This window comes from Malus sylvestris, chromosome 15, assembly GCF_916048215.2.
Source record: "Malus sylvestris chromosome 15, drMalSylv7.2, whole genome shotgun sequence".
Classification (NCBI taxonomy): domain Eukaryota; kingdom Viridiplantae; phylum Streptophyta; class Magnoliopsida; order Rosales; family Rosaceae; genus Malus; species Malus sylvestris.
In genome coordinates, this window is record NC_062274.1 from 680,803 (window position 1) to 702,389 (window position 21,587).

Sequence of the window (21,587 nt, forward strand, 5' to 3'; positions counted from 1 at the left end):
TTCGGCTAGATGATCCGTGGAAGGCAAGGGATGGAAGAGCATGCATGGCTCGTTGGGTTCCTCACACAAAAGACATTGGAGGTTTCGTTCGGTCAGGGTTCGTTCTCCTCGAATCAAGTGCAAGACTAGATTCACAGTCAAAATCCTATTTCACTGCATTCGGTGGAGCTGGGAGTCAGAAAAGAATGACAATATGATAGAGATATGCATAGTCGACAACGTCATTTCAAGTTGGAAGGAATAGGCCAAGATTTGATCAAGTATGTCCTTGGTTTTAACGAAGCCATTTTGTTGGCATTTATCTGAAAACGTTGTCCAATTGCGAACATGTGTTTCTGCCACAAAGACCCATTCGGTGGGATTCTGATTACCGAGAATTATTTTCATTTTCGGCGATACGGAGAGTTCTTCAACTGTGTTTATTAAATAGGGCCGATTATGGATTTGTTTCGGCTTGGTGTTTATCGGCTCTGCATTCTTTTGGATAAATGGAGTGGATGGCCGAGTAACATGTCGAACGATTGAGAGCCAGACACAAGTGACTAATTTCCTTAATCATTCGGCTGATGCGTGTATTCGGCCCAGTTTTCTCGGCTACCTAGTTTCTCTCGGCCCCAGTTAATTAGCTGGAGCGACTTAATTTCCTTAATCATTCGGCTTGCGAGCCGAAGCTTAAGAAAACTGGGGGGCAATGTTTAGGCCCAAAATTACATAATCAGCCCGAACAATCGAGGCCGTTGAATGAGCGGATTCTAGATTATTGAATTTTAATATTTTTCTAGGTATTACTACTGAATTTGGGCGATCTCCAAGAAATCAGGAGTTTAAAATGCAAGAGTCCAGCTTGAGATTGAGATTGGTATTATGCATGTACGTGAAGGATTGGAAGACTATCTCCCATGCATTTATGTAAATATAATGGAGATAAAGATGGGATCAGATTACCATTAGCCAATAAAGGTGCTTGGATAATTAACCAATAAAGGTGCTGTTTATTTTGGACTCATGCACGTGGAAATATGAGATAAAAGATGGCATATGCCATTTTATCCAATGTAATCTTACCTGATGGCTCGGCAATTGTTGATTGGGATAAAGATGGTTGTGGTTTATCATCAGAGACGATTGGATGTCCACGACTTTATTTCTACAGCACGGCTAAGGGTTTTGATTCTATAAATACGAGAGCACAAGCAACATCAGAGGAGACCCCCACAAAATCAATACAAAATTGCCCTGCGCAAACTCTCACAACTTGAGATCTTTTTCTTTTCCTTTTTTCGCTGACACATCTTCCGTTGGCATCAACAGCACTGTGGAAGCAACCGGTGATATCTTAAGTCGGCATAGATAGCTCTGTCACCGTAGAGTCGGTCGGTCTCGCAGTATCTTCCGTTGGCATCAACAGCACTGCGGCGAGAACGGTCGATTACCTATCCAAGTCTCGGTCGAGAAGGGTTTTCGAATCCTTGTTGGTCGAGGTCATCTCATTAGCCTTCTCGGCGAGGTGAGGTGTCACAGTTATTACATTCGGCACATTGCAAGCCGAATTCGGTTCGTGAACTTTGTAAGACATAGCAGCCTTGTCTTCAGGCTCGAGAACCCAAGAGGCCGAGACGTGTTCCTTTCTCGGCCGCAATCGCAAGACGCAGAAGTCAGTAGCGCGACCCAACGCAGCATCATCAAATTTACTCCTCGGCCGAGCCTCGGCCGACGAGTTGGCACGCCCCGCAATCACCGAAGGACGTAGTTAGCTTAGAATATACTCGGCCTGCGCGCCACGTAGGCTTTGTAATTTCTAGGGTCAACAGTAGTAAATTTGATTTGTGCGGAGGGTGAATTTTTCATGGGAAAAGTGAAACATTGCTTAACAATTTTAACAGTATTGAGCATGTTTGTTCAATGGCCAATTAATTTTTCGTGGAATGCTTACATTCTAATTAATAAGGTATCGTAACAAGTTATACACGCGCTTCATCATCTAATATGTACCCGTTGTTAACATGTTAAGTTTAAATGGTATGACACTTGAAATGCGCCTTGCAAAATTATACCAAAAAGGTATAATAATTCAAATAAACTACATATTGTCATCATGTAGCTAATTAATTTTAGATTCAATATTAATATGGGCATGAGGGCCTAGCCACCCAACTTCGATTGAGTTCCAACCGTTTTTACATATTTATTCATATCCATTTATTGAGAATGCACATTTTATGCGTTTGTCCCCATCACCAAAAAACTCAAGACCGGCCTTGCTAATTGGCGATTAGTAATCGCTCCCTCCTATGTCTAATTTAGTCTGTACTGTTCATTGTATTAGGTATAATATTCTGGTATGTAATGTTACATAGAATGATAAAAATTCAACGTATACAAATCAGGTAACCCATCAAATCAAATGTTAACATAAACAAGAACGCATGCATGCATGTGCATGGAAGGGAAAGGTGTTGGATTAGCAGAGAAAGGGCGGCCAAAGACTACGGCATGCATTTGTGATCTCCAAGCCAAAAATAACGTACCCTAGTTCCCTTCCCCACCTCCACGTGAGGAGACCAGCACTCTCTCGATTTACTACACAAAACCATATAAACCACGTAAAGCTTTTTTAACACTCTCCGAATCTTGCTCCGATCCTTTGGGCTTTTGAGTACGTGCGCACTTCTCAATTCAGTTTCTTGAATCTTAATTTGTTCTCTCTTTAGCATTAAGCAGGGACGAGCAGAGAGCTAAATGGGGACGATGTGCCCTGTATTTGCGACGCACATGAAATTTGGGCGGTGCTGCGTTACATGTTAGAAATCTAGTTGAATTGAGACGTCATGTTATTGACTGCGACCTCTTTTGAATACACTGACATATATGAGAATTAAGAGAAATGCTAATGCGACTCTTTATGAGTTATATGCCACTTCATGTATTGGATATAATGTTTTAATGTTAGTGTAAAAATTAACGTTAAATTGTGAGGTGGCAGATAATCCTTTAAAACAGTTCGCCTTTTTTGCTAAAAAAGGGCACCATCAAGATCTTGTGTTTTTCATTGCAAACTTTGCGCTGGCTAGACCTGTAAACTGGTCGGGTTTATTGGATTTGGGTCGGATTCAATCCGACCCGTTAAGCTAATGGATCACCTGAACTCAACCAGTTAAGCTAACGGATCACCCGTTTCAACCCGTTAACCTTTTTTCTTTTTCTTTTTTACATTTCATAAAAAAAAACTGCAGAGACATCTTCATACTGCATATTTTAATGAAACTTTTGGGAAGGTCTGAATTCAAAAGTTTGACAAAGTCAGTAGCCAAATTTTAATAAAATTCCATGGAAACATCATATCTTTCAAGAAGGGTATCCATAAAGTTTCAACTTTTCAACAATCCCAAGTCTGATTTTTCAAATTTTCAAGAAACCCAACTGGGATGTGAGATTTTGGAACTGATTCTACGGAGAATTGAAAGTGAAATGAAAAATGGAATCTGGGTTATGAAGAACTCGACCCAATTGGGCAATTGAGAAAATACCCAGAAACAGATAGCAAGATTCAGATTTTGCACAAACCAGCAAACAAATTATGAACAGGAAAATAAATTGAATTGAACAAACAATAATTAAATAAATAAAAGCTGCTTAAACTTATGGAATAACTAAGAAAGATAGCAAACTGGTTATGTCTTAGAGAGCATGCGATGGTGCGAGAGAGAGACGTGAAGAACCTGAGGTTTTCTATCAGGACTATTGAAATTACACAAAAGTCCTCAATAATGGATCTTAATGGGTGGTTAATGGGTTTCGTGAGTTCATCCAAATGACCCGTTATTTAACGGATGATTAACAGGCTAACTCGTTAACCACCTGACCCGTTTATCACTCACTCGAATACTAATTTTAATGGATCATGTTGGATCGGGTCAGGTCGGATTAATAGATCGGATGAAAAATGACAGGTCTAGTAGCACTGGCAACATACGATGATTGGCTGCTTGTACGGAGTAAGACGTCATAATTGTGAGTCCAACTTTAGAGGATTTCTGTTTGGGCCTATATATCATGAACTCTAAAACAGGTCCAAACAAAACTTAATAATTAATCAGTCTCTGTCCAAAGGCTTACAGGGCTGGCCCACCAACAAGTTAACACAAGTTCAAGGATGTGGAGGTCTCAACCGGAAAAACTTCCGAGTATGTTTGGATGAGGATATACAAAATTTAAAGGATTAATGTCCAACTTATGAAAAAAATAGACATCACAAAAGTACGGGGAAGAGATTTGCAAAACCCTAATTGGGGTTATTATCTACAAACTCACGTCACATTTTATGATCCCTTTCTTCATAGCTTGACATAAATCCCTCAAATCTTGTAAAACCCTTGTCAACACATACCCTAAAAGAAGTTCTGGATTTCAACCTTCTGTACAACATCAATTTATATGACGAGGAAAGTGAATGGGTCAACCTGGAAGGACCAACAAACCCATGCCACACTTTCAAAACCTCCCACCTGCGATCACTCTATCACCTACGTATGGGTGGGTCACTGTCACGTGAGTTTTCAATATTATTTTATTGAAATGCTACGTCATGGTATTAAGGATTGTCTTCTATGTAAGTTATTCTCGTTTGGACGGACATAGTTACTTCTCTTAAAACGCACAAGCAAGAAAAACACTAAAGTCAAAACTCCCGCATTCAAGCCCCACCATCCGCTCTTGGTCCCATCTATCGTGTCTTGGTCGAACAGCCCGCACCAGCACCACAGAGTTTGGACCATGTTGAAGTATGTCTCACATCGAAAATTAACCTTATGAAGTTAAATCTCCGGCATGTGACCTGAGGCATGTGATCCTATTCAATGCACTCCACCATGAATAAATGTCTTTGTGCGGTCCCACGTTAGCATGTCCCACGTTTGAAAACTCACGAAACAAAGCTCCAATGTATTGGAAGATGGATCTGGAGAGTTTAACCTATGAGAGAACGCACGGGGGCATCCCACATCGACGAGGGAGCACAAGATTAGTTGAAGCGGTGTGTATAACAGGACGGGACAGAGCTATGATAATGCATGATCCTTCAGGCAGAAACGGGATGTGATGAGTGGTCATAATTCGCAAATTAAAATGCGAGAGATGGGTGTCTGCCCCAAAGCCTGTTACGACAATTGGGCACTCTCCTCTTATACCATCTGATCCCCAGTCTATTTTATTTTCAACGTTTACCAAATTTAATTTTCAGTAGTTTCATTTTTCAATTCAAATGCACTCGATTAATTAACTGTTATTTTTTTATATTAATTTCTAGTGTTTGGTTTGATAATTGTTATGGTGCCTTCATGATTTAATAAGAACGTGTAAAAAATATATTCTAACGTAGTGCAAGTGTTTTTACTAAATCCAATCCTCGTGCAGAAACCCATATCGAATAAGCCCAAAGATGTTTAATCTCTTTGGATCTTATCTGATCAACCAACACTTGGGAGTCAATGGGTACAAACCATATATGAATAACACAATATTAGCTAATACATGTGATCGTGTTCTAGTATCACATCAAATTTTCTACAATACAGTGTAATTTTGCTCATCCCCAATTAATTGTCGTAACTTTAGTTTGATATAACTGATTTAAAACATGAATCTTGAGATTTAAACTAATATAACGACAATCATTAGGTTTAAGCGTCACCCTCACTTTAGGGGTGAAAAAAATTGCATATACAATAAGCCTGTTCTTCTCAAAACTATACACAGAGAAATATAATATTTGTAAGAGAAATATAATATTTGTAAAAGAATTTGATTAAAAACTCGAAAGTAAAGACTCACTATATTGAATCTAAGCCGTCCATGACATCCAAGGTATTAATCTTTGGCTGATCCTGATCCAAGTTTTTACCTCTTGAACCCAGCTCCCTCGTAGGGGAACTCCCTGTGCTCTTGCTCAAAGCCCAAACTCCTCTTCTTTTCGTCTTGGTAATCGAAAATTCTTGACTTTTACTAATTCCAGGAACCCTTCTCATCCTCCCCATGACCTCGTCTAATAAGTTCCGGTCTTCTTCCGAAAGTTGAATTCTTTGGGGCTTGGTGCAGTATGTCTTGGTTAAAAACTGCTGCATCTTGGAGTGAATATCCAACCCTTTACGAGTTGGAGACCTTGTATGCAAGGGCTTCAAACCGTGATCTCCTTGTCTTACAAGGTTGATAAGATGGTGAAGCCATGTCACTAATTCAAGGATGTAGAGATCAGTCTTCTGCTTATCTGCATGATATAGCGTCTGGAGGCGGATCAGGTTAATTTGTGAGGATTCATTCTTACCAAACTCAGTACTGAAAACAGAAAAACAAACGTTAGAATTGGACTCTATCCCTTCAATTGTATTATATATATATATAGAGAGAGAGAGTGAGAGAGAGAGAGAGAGGACTGACCCAGAATTTGCCCATTCTCCAACCCACCCGAAACCTTGATGTGCTCTGCCCCAAATTGCAACATCAGAAGAACAAAGATTAGTGAATGTAAGACAGTAACGGCAATGCATAACAAAATTGTTGGCAGAGTCTGATTTAAAAGAATGAAAACAAACGAAGGCAAAGCTTTGCAAGCAATTTCCGATTAGCATGCTACAGAACATACTTGTTTGTGTTTGTGGAAACTGGAACAAGCCACTGGAGAGTCTTTTCCATTTCTTCCTTGACCTGAGGAACACAGAGCTGCAGAAACGCAACATGAAAAAGGATAAGATGATTGGCATGCTGAAGCTCCAAGACAGAAAACCGAAACCATAATGAGGAATCTACAATATAAAATAATGACAAATGTATGTGTAACATGCATTGTGATACCTCTTCCTTGGCATCAAGAGTCTGCAATCGGGACCGTAAAGCTTGTTTAACACTATTTGGCAACCCTTGATATAATGTGTCCCTTGTGTTTGGAGGGAGGGAGGTTGGTCGGGACACCTATTAAGATTAATCATTCATGAGTACATTTTATTTTGCAAACACAATATAATGGAATAGAGAATTAAGCTTACAATGTTATCAATTTGGTTGATCATGTTAGCGTAGTGTAGTGCAAGACCAGCTACTCCTAGTCTTTGAGGATCCGTGCTCTTCTCCACTCTAACCAAAGTCACACCTGGAAAAAGCAATCATAATGTACAAGATTAAAATAGCGCATTTTAGAGAGTGCGGGAAATGAAACTGCCAGCTATATCAAAAGTGAGCACGTGATCTACGGAGTGATAACGCAAGCTCAAGTTGATCATTAAGTTCCTTGAGGCAGGATGAAGAAAGTTATAATGACCAACTATTCTATATCCACTAAATATTTGATATCGGTGTGAGATGCTGCTCCTACCATTATGTCCAAATGCTTCCAAGATTGCTTGATGTATATAAGTAACAATATCAACAAGTTTCTCGACAATCTGCAAAGAGAAAATGAATTCTAATGAAATCCTATTGTGCCCTGTCGAAGGCAAATAATGAACTACCACAGCAACATCTTTCCATTGCCTGCATTGCTCTGAAATTTTTTTGCAAATGGTAGCAAACGATTATGCAATTTGAAAAGCGGTTCACGATAGTACCTCATCCAAATTTTTAGCCCAAAGAGATTTCTTTTTCAAGCTACTTACAAGCTTTCTTTGTTGCTTTACATCACTTAGCAACATCATCAGAGTCTCTCCTGAAATTACAAAGAGAAAGTATCCAGAAATGTCTTATGATGTTATAAACTAGACTATTCAAATACTCAAAGGATGACACTCACTGAAAGTCAAGAACAGAAAGCAAACCAACAACAAAAATCGAATTCCATGCCTAACCTTTTTGAGGGAGATTCAAGGCTTTTGCTTCCTCTAGCTTTCTCCGGTAATCTTGTTCAAATCTGTCCAGTGAATTTAATTCATGATATAATTCCTACAAATGTCGGAAAAAATTAGTTTCTTCAAGTTGGACTCAAATATATAAAAATTGTTGGTTACTATGAATCTGCAACTTACAGAAGTATTCTGAGCAAGAGAGGTCAATTCCTGCATTGTCATTTCCGCCTCTGTTCGTAGCTGTTTGTAACCTAAATCATCATCTGAATCTAGTCTGAAAATCAATTTCACCGAATATATTAAAAATGGCAAAAAATCATAAATATAATCGCAGCATAATTCTCATGAATCTACACACCTTGAGAAGTATCGACCCAGGCTATGCCACTGTGGGTCTTTACACAAGTCTCCAAACCTTATTACTTCACGTGAGAAAACTTCAAGCTCTTCCCTGCAGGTGCGCATGCAACGAAAAAAAAGGTCAAGATAACAAAGAGGCAACGAATAGCTTCAACTAAATTCAACCTATTCTCTACAACAACCAACAACCTTTTGTCAGAAGCGGCAATGCGTAGCAACTCCTTCATATCTTTAGAAACTAAGTTTTGTACAGCTTCCGAAGGTAGAACATCTTTCTTTAGGAACTGGATGTTTTTGTCCGATAGAGATTGCAACAAGTTTGCACCTTTTGTGATTGTATTAGCTACTTCAAACGACAATATAGAGATCCTATTGCCTTTAGACACCCCGCCAGTAAGAAATCCGCTATTGACATTCAAATTTGACATGCCACTGCCGAGCGTATCCAAAACCTCTACTGCCCTCTCCAGGCCAACAATGCCAGCCCTTCCTATGAAGGAGTTCTTCGGGGTGACCTGCCATAGAAAACACAAATTAAAGCAATAATGCCACAATGCTTCTACGATGGCTAAAAGTGTTTTCTGACCACCAAATGCACTTTTGACTACATTTGACATAAAAACTTAAAAGCGTCTATGGGTCGTATAAGTGCTTCACGGAGAAGCATTGAGAAAATACTTCCAACATTTTCCAAGTTCCAAACAAAAAATACATCGATCAATATTCCCCGAAAACATTCTAGTAAAAAATTAAAGCAATCGATACCTTGCTAGTAGCAGTCCTAGCGGGAGTTGAGGGCTTCAATTCGCGGGAAATTGAAGACCGCAGTTCGCCGGAGTCGAACCTATTTGGTGTTTTCCAAGGAGCAATTCCTTCGGAAAACGAGGAATTAGAATTCTCCTTGTTCTTGCCGATGGTCTTCATCGACTGGAGTTTCCCGGAAAATCCCGAACTTTTCCCTCCGTAAATATCGGGATTTTCCTTAGCAGACACCCCGCCCGAGCACATCCCACCCATCGTTTGCCCCAATTCAAAAAACCCACAAGAGCTTTCCAACTGCACCTGAATAAGTAAACAAACCTCGTTCACAAGCTCTGATTTTCCTTCTTAATTTTCTCAGCAACCAAACACCATATTAATTTAAAAAAGAAAAACATAAACCAACCAACCAACATACCTATTTGCAGAGATGATTCTCGAGAACCCAGTAATTTTCTCAGCAACCAAACAACGTTATCAATTAAAGAACACAAATGCAGAGAGCTGAAAGGGAAAGAGAGTAGAAATTCTAGAGCCAAAATGTTTGACTGAAAAAAAAAATGGCGAGAATTTTCTGCGGGACTGATTGATTTTTTTGGGTTGGTGAGGAGGATAGAAAAGGGAATGTATACGCGTGATTCGGAAGAAGCGGAAATCTCGTGGGAAGTGGGAATATATTGACTGGTATGAAATTGCGAAAATTGGATTTGAATTTATGGAAAAATGATGGATATGAAATGTGAAATAAACACCCAATTTGATATTAGGAATGAATGAATGGATGCGTGATTGCCCGGGGGAGGGAAATGTCAAAGTCCCCGCCTACTTTCTCTGTCCGGGTCTTTTTCCTCTCTCTTGGCTGACGTGTCATTGCCATCTTCCTCTATTTACCTCTTTTACTACGCGACTGCGTTTATTTACGGCTTTAGTAATTGACTGAGGTTTTACGAGACAAGCGTCTGGGTTTTGTTGCCTCTTGCGTGGGGAGAGGAAGGCATCGACGCCGTCGCCGGCGCTGGCAACGGTGAACGTGCCTGGGCTCTTTTGGGGGAGGGAGATGAGGTGGCATCAGGGTACACATGTGGCCAACATGTCATCAACTTAGTGGGCTCCGCTCAAGCCACGTAGGAGACCTTTTAACAAATTTTGACGGAATTGACGGAATCATGCAAAATGTTCTCTAATTCCGTACTTCCCTCAATCATGTCAAGTAAACATGTCACAATCGAAGAAAATTAAACTCGAAAAAGCATAAAACGTTTGTGGAGGTGGAAGAACACATCACCAGAAGACATTTTTTTTTTTGTGATATCCACACATCCTATTTTATTTCTCACACATCTTTTTAATTTTCTGCCGTCCGATCGGATGAATTGAAGAAGATCAACGGACATAAATTAACAAAGGGTGTGTGAGAAGTAAAATGAGGTATGTGGATAGCATGTCCTATTTTTTTTTTTACAAAAACAGTGACATCCTGTATTTTGGTTCTACATGACTCTATTCAATCTGATTCGCTGGGAAAAAAACATAGTCAGGCATCACTACCGACTATCCTCCCCTAAATATGTCACCTTGTGCAATGCATCACTTTGAATGAGTATCAAGATGGTTTAAAAAATCACACATTAAAAATGTCAAGGTGACATATTTAGGGTGAATCGGAAAAAATCACACGTTAGAAGTTTTTACTGTTTTAGACGTCTTTATAAAAAGGGAACTTTAACGAAAAACATCCGGTACTGTTCACTTTAACGAAAAACCACATTTTTACACTAAAAAGTCAATCCTGGTACTATTCACTTTACCCTTTATTTTGTCCTTATCATTAAAACTCAAAGTTTTCAAGCCCTTTCCATTAGTTTTCCTTTATAAAAAATGTATGGTGACTTAAATATCAATCCATCTTAAATTATTTTAAAGGCAAAGTTTGATTTGTCAACGATTTGATGATTAAAAAGGATTTAATTATAAAAAGTGCCAAAAACATGAAGACAGACGGAAAAGATGTACCCTTTTTAAAAGATGCTAATTGCAATGTTGGACTACAAGTTGGTTTTGAAGTTTGAAGTTTGAATCGAGATTTGGACATGTTTCGGCTTCCATACTTGCCTTGCGTTTACGTTTCCATAATATATTACAATATTTTACATTTAAACAACTAGGCTATCGACATTTGTCGCAAAAAAATTTACAAACAAAAGACCCAGAAACGAGAAACATAAACAAGCCAAAAAAGGGCCAACTAGACATACCAACAAGACCCCACTGCCAGAACAATGCATCTCGATGTGCACAAATCCACGCCCATCACCGAACATCGCCTCGCCAAACTCATCATCCAACCCTGAACAGCTCGCTGAACATTTAGTCTTGTAGATTCTCTTATATTTTAAGTTCCTACATGTAGTTTCAACAAATTTATTGATTGCAAGATGTGTTAGTTGGAATTAAGAGTCCAATAATTTGACTTGAATATTTCGATGATAAAGTTAGTATAGTGGAAGGATTTTGGTATAGGCAAAGTGAGGAGAAACTTAGAAACGTCTACTTCGAAGGGAGTTTGGCTATTTATAGAGAAGTAATGGAGTAGGCAAATTTCCAAATTTCATTGACCACCAAAGAATTTCTCCATACAGTTTGAGATGGCAGATCGTCGGATACTTGCGCAGTTGTATATTGCCAGTCTGAATGAGGCACCATGACATTGTGACAAGTGTTTATGAGATCTAATATGAATATGAAATCGTGAGATTTGGGAGGTATGAGCTTCTAACGATCTCTCTAAACAGGAATTAGTGTTTGGTGGTCAAGAGGTGAGGAAGGTCCGAGCCAACCTGAAGTGCGATACAAAGGTTTATGGTTGTGGATTATTGACGCAATCTTCGGGCATCAGGTCAACCTCGATGTCCCTGGTGGTATGACTATTTTTAGCTGACTTGGTAGAGGTTCTCTGAAGGGAGAGAGGATCCTCGGATCCTCTTTGTGAGGATCTCGGGGATCTTTCAATCATATATGTTCATCGTACATTATGTGGTCAGTTTTTATTAGGTACTGTTTATATTTAATTTTAAATAAAATAATTTAAAATAATTTCTGACCACACGATGTACGATGAACGAATGTGATTGAATGATCCGGCGAGAATCCTCTGGCTCTGAAGGTATCTTTGTGGTCATACTATTCTTGCAACATACTTTATAGTTTATGCCACTTGAAAACTTGTTAGTAGTAAATCAGCTCAGAAATGTTTCTTTGCTACATATTCATGCTGAGTAGGATGCCCCGTTGGTCTAAAGCTAAGCTCAACCTCCTCACACAATCAATCATTTTTAAAAGTTTGTTTAGTTACAAGCTCATACTATTAGACTCGAGAATTGACAAATAAATGTATATATACCAACAGATGGCACAAATGTATGGCGATTGTATGCTTGATTATCGCGGAGATCCTATGCTTTCTTTTATGCAAATGAGTCTATTATTTTCCTAAAGGCCAATGTTGTCAATTGCCCTAACCCTATGAAAATTATGGAGTAAGAGTGGAAGTGTGCTCAATTACTGATAGACTTTTTAGCTAAAACGATCATTGAGATTGACATAACTCTTTACTCTGGTCCCTAAGAGTTGGAACTCGATAGAAGTGGTCCCTGAGTTTGTCCACTGTCAATCATTTTATGAAAATCTCCATTAAATAATAATAAAATGACAAAAATATCCTGAATTTTTGTCAAAACATTTTTGCCATTGCTTATTAAATTGAGAGTATTTTTCTTATTTTGATCATTATTTAACATTATTTTTTCACAGAATATCAAAAATGATTAACGGTGAACAGATATCACTTCTAACAAGGAGTTATGTCATCAGGACCGTTTTGGTTAAAAAACTAAACTACATCAGACCGGTGCTTTAGGAATATCGTTAGATCAAGACCGTTGAGATCTGACACGTGTTGTGATCATTTTCGCCAAACGGCAAACAAGCTAGAAGGTACAAATAATCCGGTTGTACTTGGGAAATATTAGGTTGGAACGGAGCGCGGGAAGCGAAGTGAAAGGGACGTTTTAATATTGGACCCTATGAGCCTAACGTCATCCACAAAAGTTAGAGGATTCTCTACTCTCTTATTCTTATTTCCTTTCATCATTTCTTTTTACACATTATTTTTTATCTCATTCATAAGGATTCGACGTGATCATGGAGTGCCGGCTGTCGACTACCTGACGCCCTCCCCCTCCTCCTTTATCCGGGCTTGGGACCGGCAATGTAAGATAAACTTATCTCTATAAAAAAATTAATATAAGATATTAACGTGATTTAATATAACTGTTCAAATAGGAGAGAATGTAAGGGTACAAGAGATTAGGAGAGTAGAGAATCATCCTCCAAGTCCAAGTCCAACAACTGCCTCGTAGACTAGTACCGGTATATTTTAGTCATCTTTGCTATTTTTTCATGTTTTCTATTTTTTAGGAACAAAGTAACAAAATATCTATCGTTAGAGTTTGTTTGAGATTGCTTTTAGAAGGAGTAAACAAAAGGCATTTCCAACTACGTTTTGCAAAAATAAAAAAAAATGTTTACGAGTTATACAAACGCTTTTTAGTAGGTATTTTTTCGGAACTACATTCAAATGCTTTTTCCAAAACAATACTGAATGCGTAAATATAATCGGTCAAGTTATACTTCTGATGACGTTGGATTTGGTAAAACTTGTGCTTCTAGCTTTAACAATTCTTTATGGAAAAGCACTTTCCAGTACCTTTCAACATAAAAAATTAAAAAATGTTAGTTAATTTGCAGTAACAATTTGAAGGCTTTGATTTGGTCAGTGAATGAGTGTCTGGCTTGGTATAGACAGAGAGATCATAGATATTATTCACGCGCGTCCAATGATTAAGCCAAAAGGGCGAAATGCTCTCTTGTCAATGGTGTCATTGCATACGACTACTCAAAATCTTAATCAATTATTAATTACGACAGAAACAGTGATTAGCATATTAGTTTAATGCTCAGTCCACGGTTTGCTTTGATCATCACTTGAGCACCAGCCTCCCTCTGCCGGCACAGCTGCTACCAGCCTACCAGTCTTCCAGCATAAGAAACACCACCAGCCGGCTCTCTCTCCCTCTCCCCCCCTCTCTCTCTCTGTAGTTTGCTTGAAGAAAAAGTGATCATTTTTCTAATGAGGATTTTCTGGAAAAGAATCACAAAATAATCACCAACTCCACTTCTGAGGCTACCTAACTTCCTCAATAAGGTAACCATTTTCCAGAATCCAATCTTCTTTTCTTTTCATTGGTTCTTCCATTTTTTTAAGAGAAACGACTGAATTTTTTTTTCTTTCTCCTTTTAGCAACAAGAAGATTGAGTTTCTCTAATGATATATATATATAGGGTATATGTATGCATGTATGTATGTGACGTGCATGGCGTTGTTATAGATGTCTGAGTTATGATCTGGTCATACATTTGATGATTTTGTGATCAAATACAGGAACATAGTTATGAACATGTATGTTGGATGGTTTTACATGATTTCTTCGGGTTGATGTTTTCTTTTCTGATTAGGAAAACGATTTCTGCACTCCCTTTTCTTCTCCTACACTCGTCTCTTTTTTTCTAGCTGTAATCAAGGGACATAAACCAAGGGAGGGTGCAGAAGGAGAAAACGGAAGTGCATAAATCATTTCAATTCTAATGATTGCATGCGCTTCTTAAAAGCTGGTGAGGTCGAACTTTAGGTTTTGTTTCAGAGTCAGAAATGGTTGATCAGCTCTACTAGATTACTAGTGGACTTGTGTTTGATTTGTGTTTTGATTTTGTTATTGAAGATTCATTTATTTTTTTCTCAGCAGACTAACGGAACCCCGAATTGCAATGAGATGATGAGGTAAATAATTTGATGAGATAGTATCATCTCCAAGATCCAAATATGGCTAGAAACTATGGATTTGCAATGGGCCAACAGGACATTGTTAGGATCTTAACGACCACAGTTGATGGATTTATCAGGGATCAGCTGATCAACAAAGACCAAAGAGCCCAACACAGGGAACAATGTGCTGAGAGATTGGCAGCACAAGATGGAAGTTGTGACCGAGATACTGAGGTTCGATACTCTGATCAAGCAGTGCTGGCAAATCTGGACTGGGGTATTGAATCCCTCGAAGAAGCTATCGGAACTTCAAACATGGAAACTAAGCTTGCAAGACTTGATCATGCTGAAAAAATGTTGCAAGTTTGTGCAATGTTGAATTGTGACCAGAGAACTGCTGGAGTCCCCAATTATTATCTATCTGCTTGGGCACACCTCAACCTAGCATACCTTTCGAAATTGCGCAACAATATCCAACTAGCGGTTCTCCATGTGATTGAGATGTTTATAATTGACCCTTTCTTCTCAAGGATAGATTTTGCTCCCGAGCTATGGAAAAATCTGTTTCTTCCACACATGAGCTCAATTATAGGGTGGTATTCGGAGCAGAGGCACAGACTTGTGATGGAAGTAATCCCTGATTCTGCTGATCTGTCTTTTACAGCTGATCTTGATCATCTTTTTAACGAGTCAGTGGTCTATTCGATGAGGCCTGATCAGGGTGAGAAGTTGCAAAAGCTGGAGCAGCTTTATGGAGAATCGTTGGATGAGAACACGCGGCTTTACGCAAAGTACTTTAAGGATTGCATGAACACTGATTCAACAACCCCAAGTAAAAAGGTGGTTCCAATGCTGCCAATCGCAGAGGCACCAATGACTCCGTTGCATGAGGTCAGCCACTCAATTCCTGATTTCGTAAAGTTTGGTCCTATCTTGCCCAAGAGTGCCGGTTTTTCTCCCGTCCTCAAGTCTAAAGATAGCACAAGAGAAACAAGCAGGTGAGGAAATAGTTATTAGTCTGCGATGAATAAAAACGACGAGAATTTAGAATTTGAACACTTGATTTGTTTAGAACTCTAATAAGTGTGTACCATTTTGATGTTTCGTCAAAACAGAATGAATTTAACTTCTGCATCCTTACTGAAATTGGAGTCTGCTAGATGGGATCCTCAGGTAAACCCGAAAATTCATTTGCAATATTAGGAAGCAGCTTTTGTTTTTAAATGTTATGCTTTCTGAAATGCATGAATTTATCTGGTGCATTATTCCAGGAAGGCATCCCTGAGGAAAATGAAGACGAATCAGATTACGAGGCTATCGATGCTATTGTGGCTTTGGATGAAAAGGAAAGTGTGGAAAATGTACAGCCATCTGTAAGAAAGAGTCGAATACACACTCCTTCAATCTTTTCTCCTTTTCAATCGCCTAGAACTTCTCCAAAGATTTTATCTCCAAAGCCAGACAGTGTGCAGTCTAAAAACGAAGCCACTTCTGTATTGCGCTTATTTTCCACTCGCATGACGGATTCAGCTATTACAACCTCTTTGCCTGCATCTCCAGTCATTAGTAATGAGTTCAGCATCAGCTCAGCAGACTCCGATTGCGAAGTGATAGTAATGACACAAACCCTACACCTACTAATTAATCCAAGATCTTTACTTGTCAAGCATTTTTTGTATGTTCTATTTACTATACAAAGTTGAATTGCTGGATTTTAACTGAAAATGTGCGTTGTGTTTGGTTAGAAGACTCCGAAAAGTTGCAGGAAAACTTCCAGCCGGACAGAAAGTGATATTTCGGATCATGTGAATGGCCAAAAGTCGAAAGATAGGTAAAGTTTTCAGTTTAGATCTACTAAAAACATCCCCTATTTCGGTTTTTTTTTATTTAACTTTCTTCTAATTGTGCAGTCCACGTAACGAAAATGATGAAGGAAGCCACAGTTGCAGTTCAATCCCATATTCCGATAGACTGACACATAAATCAAGGCCGCCTAAGGATTTTGTTTGCCCTATCACTGGCCAGATTTTCGGTGATCCAGTTACCCTCGAAACAGGCCAGACATACGAAAGAAAAGCAATCCAAGAATGGCTCAAACGAGGAAACACGACATGCCCCATTACAAGGCAACCCATTGCGACTTCTACACTGCCAAAAACGAACTACGTTCTGAAAAGACTAATAACATCATGGAAAGAAGAGCATCCTGAACTTGCTCAAGAGTCTCCGTACTCTGAATCACCAAAAATATCATTCGACCCCTCCTCCGGGAAAGAAACTCATTCAGCAACAGCCACTTCACAGAGAACACCTAGTTTCCTAGGTCACAGCAATGCCGATGATTATACCAATATCATCCAACGGAACAAAAGATTCATGCGAGTAACGGTTGCTACATCACCAACAAGTGTGATATCTCAAGCTGCAGTCGAGACAATTATCAGCAGTTTGAAACCTCATGTTTCATGTCTATGCACTTCAGAAAACTTACAAGAATGTGAGGCAGCCGTGTTGTCAATAGCCAGACTATGGAAGGACTCAAAGGCTGATCCCGCAGTGCATTCTTACTTATCTGAACTGACAACTGTCAACGGATTCATCGAAATACTTTCAGCTTCCCTGAGCCGAGAGGTCCTCAGATCATCAATTTACATCCTCTCAGAGCTAATATTTTCAGAAGAAAGTGTTGGAGAAACTCTTACGAGTGTAGATTCTGACCTCGATTGCCTCGCTACTCTGCTAAAGAATGGACTAGCTGAGGCTGCTGTTCTTATTTACCAGTTGAGGCCTGCATTTGCTCAGCTTTCAGTACATGATCTCATACCCTCCCTTGTCCAGATAATTCTAAGCAAAACTGAGGAATTGGATGATCTTCAGTTGGTGATGGAGCCTAAAGATGCTGCATTGGCAATAATTGAGCAAATCTTGATGGGAGGAGACGAAAACAGCAGATCTATTAACGCGTTGAGTGTTATATCTGCAAACGGGATTCCTGGACTTGTAAGGTTTTTGGATAAAGCAGAAGGGACAAGATCGATTGTTTCAATATTATTATGTTGTATGCAAGCTGAAAAAAGTTGCAGGAACTTGATAGCAAATAGAATCGATCTGTCTCCTGTTCTTGAATTGTTTCATGCCGGAAATGATTGCGTGCGAGGCATATGTGTAGAATTTCTTTCGGAGCTGGTTCAGTTGAACAGGTACAGTTTTTCTTCACTTCTCTCTGAGTTGCACTGTACTTGTTGAAGAATGTAAAAGTCTCACATCGGAAACCTGACCAAATTAAATACAACTTTGACGGTAATTTACATTCTTCTGATGGGCAGGAGAACATTGAGCAATCAGATCCTGCACATGATTAAAGACGAAGGAGCATTCAGTACGATGCACACTTTTCTCGTATATCTCCAAATGGCGCCGATGGAGCAGCAACCTACAATCGCTTCTCTTCTTCTTCAGCTTGATCTTCTGGTTTCCTTTGTTCTTGACTTCAATTTTATTCATTAACTTGCAAGTCAAGCTTTCTGGTATACACTCACTAGGCGACCTAAACATAGTTTATGGTTCGATTTTCCAGGTTGAGCCGTGGAAGATGAGCATTTACAGGGAAGATGCAATTGAGGCATTAATTGAAGCGATGCGGCGGAAAGACTTCCCTAATTCTCAAATGATGGCTCTGGATACCTTGTTATCTCTTACCGGACGAGTGACTTCCTCAGGGGATTCGAATACTGAAGCCTGGTTACTCAAGACTGCAGGGTTTGATCAACCTTACAATGCTTTGATGAAGGCAGAGCGGCTGAGGAAACACGACAATGATTTCATGGAAACAATGGTGTGCCTTTTTTTGGTGTTTTCGTTCTATCACAGTTTATACCACATAATTTGCTGTGAATCCTGAATCCCTGATCTTTTAATGCTCCTAAACAGGACGAAGAAGAGAAAGCTGTAACCTCTTGGCAGAAAAGGGTCGCTTTTGTACTTTGCAACCACGAAAAGGGGTCGATTTTTAAAGCTTTGGAAGAATGTCTCAAGAGTAATTCATTAGAGATGGCAAAGTCATGTCTTGTCATTGCTACATGGCTTACACACATGCTCTCTGTACTTCCTGATACTGGCGTGAAAAGTGGCGCTTGCAAGGCCTTGCTTGACGAATTCATGAATGTTCTCCAATCGTCGAATAATATGGAGGAGAAGATTTTGGCAACTCTTGCCTTGAAATCTTTTGTCAACGATCCAGGTAAATTTGGTGCTGAAAACGTTTTGTTATGGTACGCAAATGAATAGAAGTTAACCTTTTCAAACTTACCAATTGCAGCTGCACTTGAAGCACTAAGAGTGTATGCTAAACCCATCTACAAAACCTTGAGAAAGCTCAAGAAGTATGCATTCGTGGCAAACGACATAATGAAAGCGTTGATGAACTTGTCATCTATTGATATAGTAAGTGGGTTGGGGAGCATAATATCAACTTGAAGCAATTCATATGGAAAGATTACTGACTTACTCGATATTTTGCAATGTAGGCAGAGCTGTGGAGTTGTTCCGAAGTGCTTGAATTGGAATCATCCACGAACGGGGAGGTTCTGTCTTTGCTTCATCTGAAAAGTCGCATTTTAAGCAGCCATTCGGATGGGACTATAAAGGTGTAGGCCAAACCAGAACTCATGCATTTGATACTTAAGCCTAAAATCGAGGCTCTATACACAAATTGTATTAAGCGGAGTTGAATACAGAAAGATTTGCTAAACAGCAGCTGAGACTAATATTGTCTTCCCTTTAGGTATGGGAGGCAGGGAAGAAGGTGCCACGATTGATTCAAGAAGTTCGTGAGCACGCGAAGGCTGTTACATGCCTCTATATTTCACCTACAGGCGACAAATTATACAGCGGTTCTTTAGACAAAACAATTCGAGTAAGCCATCTATAACTCTTGAAAATAGTTCTCATTAACATCCGTTCTTTACAGTTTAAGGTTCAGGACTGGATTATCTATAAACGTGTTCTCGTCTACAGATATGGGCGATTAAAGCCGAAGAGATTCATTTTCTCCAAGTTCATGACGTGAAGGATGCAGTTTATGAGTTGGTAGCGAATGGTAAAATGGCATGCTTCGTTTCTCAGGGCACCGGAGTTAAGGTAAGTGCAGCCTTTAACAATTGTGACATAGTACAGAAGAAAAGGGTTCCTTCTTTTATGGTTATATTTGTGCAGGTGTACGAGTGGTCTGGAGTTCAAAAGCACATAAACTTCAACAAATACGTAAAGAGCCTTGCCATTGCCGGGACTAGTTTATACTGTGGTTGCTCTGGCTACAGCATCCAGGTAAATCAAAGCACGCAGTTCGCTCTGTGAAGGACGTGCTCTCCGCGTTCTAAATAGTCAACCATTTCAATAAATTTGATCAAATATGGCAGGAGGTTGATTTGGGCAAATACACATCAAGCACATTCTACTCTGGCACAAGAAAGCTGCTTGGGAAACAGGTCATCTACTCCCTCCATATCCACGACGGCATTCTATATGCTGGCGGTTCATCAGTAGATGCCTCAGCCGGAAAGATGTTCTCGCTTCCCAACAAGGCAGTGGTAGGATCGTTCACAACCGGGCTTGACATCCAACGAATAACCATCAACAACGACTTGATATTCACGGCCAGCAAGTGCGGGACGATTGAGGTTTGGTTGAAGGAAAGGTTCACACGAATTGCTTCGTTCAGAATGGTTACCGGAGGACACGCCAAGATTACATCATTGGCAGCAGACATGGATGGAGGAATGCTGTATGCGGGTTCATCAGATGGCAGAATTCAGGTTAGAGATGGAAACTATGATGTACCCGAGCGCTTTCAGATAACCAAAAACGCTGAGTTTCATCTTAATCCAGTGTTTTTGCTTGTTATTTTGCAGGTTTGGGCACTAGACTAGCAAGATGAGCATAATTATACATGTAAATTCGACTCCTTGCTGAAGAAGCTACATCAGGGTTCAATATAAAATCAGGCTAAACATATGGGAAAAACGAATAACATCAATAAATTTATATTAATACCATTTTTTTTTTATCTTTTATCCTTTACCAAAGTGGCATTTTCCAATATTTTGATGGTGCGGCGGCAGGAGGGAGCCGGGATGTGTTGCGGTTGGAATTAACAGATTTTCTTACAGAATTTACCGGCAAGACCAACGTTTTGTCAAGTCCAAAAACCTAATTCTATATTTTCTCAGAAACAGAATTTCTCAGTCTATTGTAGCAATGACCTTCAACTAAAAATCTATTACCATTAGTCTTTCGACTAAAAATTCATTAGCATTGTTCTCCAACTCATCAAAACGTGCAACTATAATTCCTTAACTTTAATCCAATTGTAGTATTGATCATTCTAACGTATCTCATTTTGACAAAATTCTGACGAAGTTGATAAAAATGATCAGAGCTACACGTTTTGATGAGTTGAGAGATCCCAATTGTCCCAATGATTCTTCCAACACAATTTATTTTGCCAAAATTCTAACGAAATTCACAAAAAAAAAAAAGATAGCTAAGCATTTTCATGAATTGAGGAAACATTACTCTAATTTGTAATTTGATTAAAGTTGATAAACCATTTCTACAATTTACTCTTTTTAATTTGCAAATCCATATTTACTTCACACACACCATTCTCAATTTCCGATAATCGGCCGGCCATCGCATATTAAAATATATCAAAACTAATATTTGCTTATTAAATTTTTTAAAATAAATAAAAAACAAAA

General features: G+C 39.2%; 2 protein-coding genes and 1 non-coding gene across 6 annotated transcripts; 2 read left to right on the forward strand and 1 right to left on the reverse strand.

Annotated features, from left to right (window-relative positions):
* The first annotated feature begins 5,089 nt into the window (after nucleotides 1-5,089).
* LOC126606101 (small nucleolar RNA Z279/snoR105/snoR108) lies at nucleotides 5,090-5,197 on the forward strand. The gene has a single exon (XR_007617123.1). It is a non-coding gene; the product is annotated as a small nucleolar RNA Z279/snoR105/snoR108 (small nucleolar RNA).
* Nucleotides 5,198-5,672: 475 nt separating this feature from the next.
* LOC126605121 (protein PSK SIMULATOR 2-like) lies at nucleotides 5,673-9,700 on the reverse strand. The gene is made up of 13 exons (XM_050272485.1): nucleotides 9,367-9,700; nucleotides 8,955-9,251; nucleotides 8,379-8,704; nucleotides 8,188-8,280; nucleotides 8,010-8,103; nucleotides 7,833-7,926; nucleotides 7,596-7,693; nucleotides 7,364-7,433; nucleotides 7,038-7,141; nucleotides 6,847-6,963; nucleotides 6,638-6,714; nucleotides 6,433-6,477; nucleotides 5,673-6,330 (listed from the first exon to the last, which is right to left on the reverse strand). The coding sequence occupies exons 2-13, from the start codon at nucleotides 9,204-9,206 to the stop codon at nucleotides 5,829-5,831; spliced, it is 1,872 nt and encodes a 623-aa protein (XP_050128442.1). The 5' UTR covers nucleotides 9,207-9,251; nucleotides 9,367-9,700; the 3' UTR covers nucleotides 5,673-5,828.
* Nucleotides 9,701-14,003: 4,303 nt separating this feature from the next.
* On the forward strand, nucleotides 14,004-20,893 carry LOC126601702 (putative E3 ubiquitin-protein ligase LIN-1). Of its 4 annotated transcripts, none has more exons than XM_050268445.1 (16): nucleotides 14,004-14,211; nucleotides 14,807-15,827; nucleotides 15,945-16,002; nucleotides 16,101-16,442; nucleotides 16,578-16,660; nucleotides 16,740-18,029; nucleotides 18,156-18,300; nucleotides 18,407-18,664; nucleotides 18,760-19,069; nucleotides 19,148-19,272; nucleotides 19,356-19,475; nucleotides 19,613-19,744; nucleotides 19,846-19,968; nucleotides 20,044-20,154; nucleotides 20,247-20,642; nucleotides 20,739-20,893. In XM_050268445.1, the coding sequence occupies exons 2-16, from the start codon at nucleotides 14,887-14,889 to the stop codon at nucleotides 20,754-20,756; spliced, it is 4,452 nt and encodes a 1,483-aa protein (XP_050124402.1). In that variant the 5' UTR covers nucleotides 14,004-14,211; nucleotides 14,807-14,886; the 3' UTR covers nucleotides 20,757-20,893. The 4 variants fall into 4 exon arrangements, with proteins under 4 accessions (XP_050124402.1, XP_050124401.1, XP_050124399.1 ...); XM_050268444.1 differs by having other exon boundaries at nucleotides 14,810-15,827; nucleotides 16,575-16,660; XM_050268442.1 differs by having other exon boundaries at nucleotides 14,005-14,211; nucleotides 16,575-16,660.
* Nucleotides 20,894-21,587: the final 694 nt, after the last annotated feature.

Bases quoted from the DNA above. Each gene is read 5' to 3' on its own strand.
- LOC126605121 (XM_050272485.1), bottom strand. From the start codon at position 9,206: ATGGGTGGGATGTGCTCGGGCGGGGTGTCTGCTAAGGAAAATCCCGAT. The intron at 6,478-6,637 runs GTATGTTCTGTA...AATTTGGGGCAG, and splicing joins GTTTCCACAAACACAAACAA to AGCACATCAAGGTTTCGGGT. The intron at 6,331-6,432 runs GTCAGTCCTCTC...TTCTGTTTTCAG, and splicing joins GGAGAATGGGCAAATTCTGG to TACTGAGTTTGGTAAGAATG.
- LOC126601702 (XM_050268444.1), top strand. From the start codon at position 14,887: ATGGCTAGAAACTATGGATTTGCAATGGGCCAACAGGACATTGTTAGG. The intron at 18,030-18,155 runs GTACAGTTTTTC...TCTGATGGGCAG, and splicing joins GAGCTGGTTCAGTTGAACAG to GAGAACATTGAGCAATCAGA. The intron at 19,969-20,043 runs GTAAGTGCAGCC...ATATTTGTGCAG, and splicing joins CTCAGGGCACCGGAGTTAAG to GTGTACGAGTGGTCTGGAGT.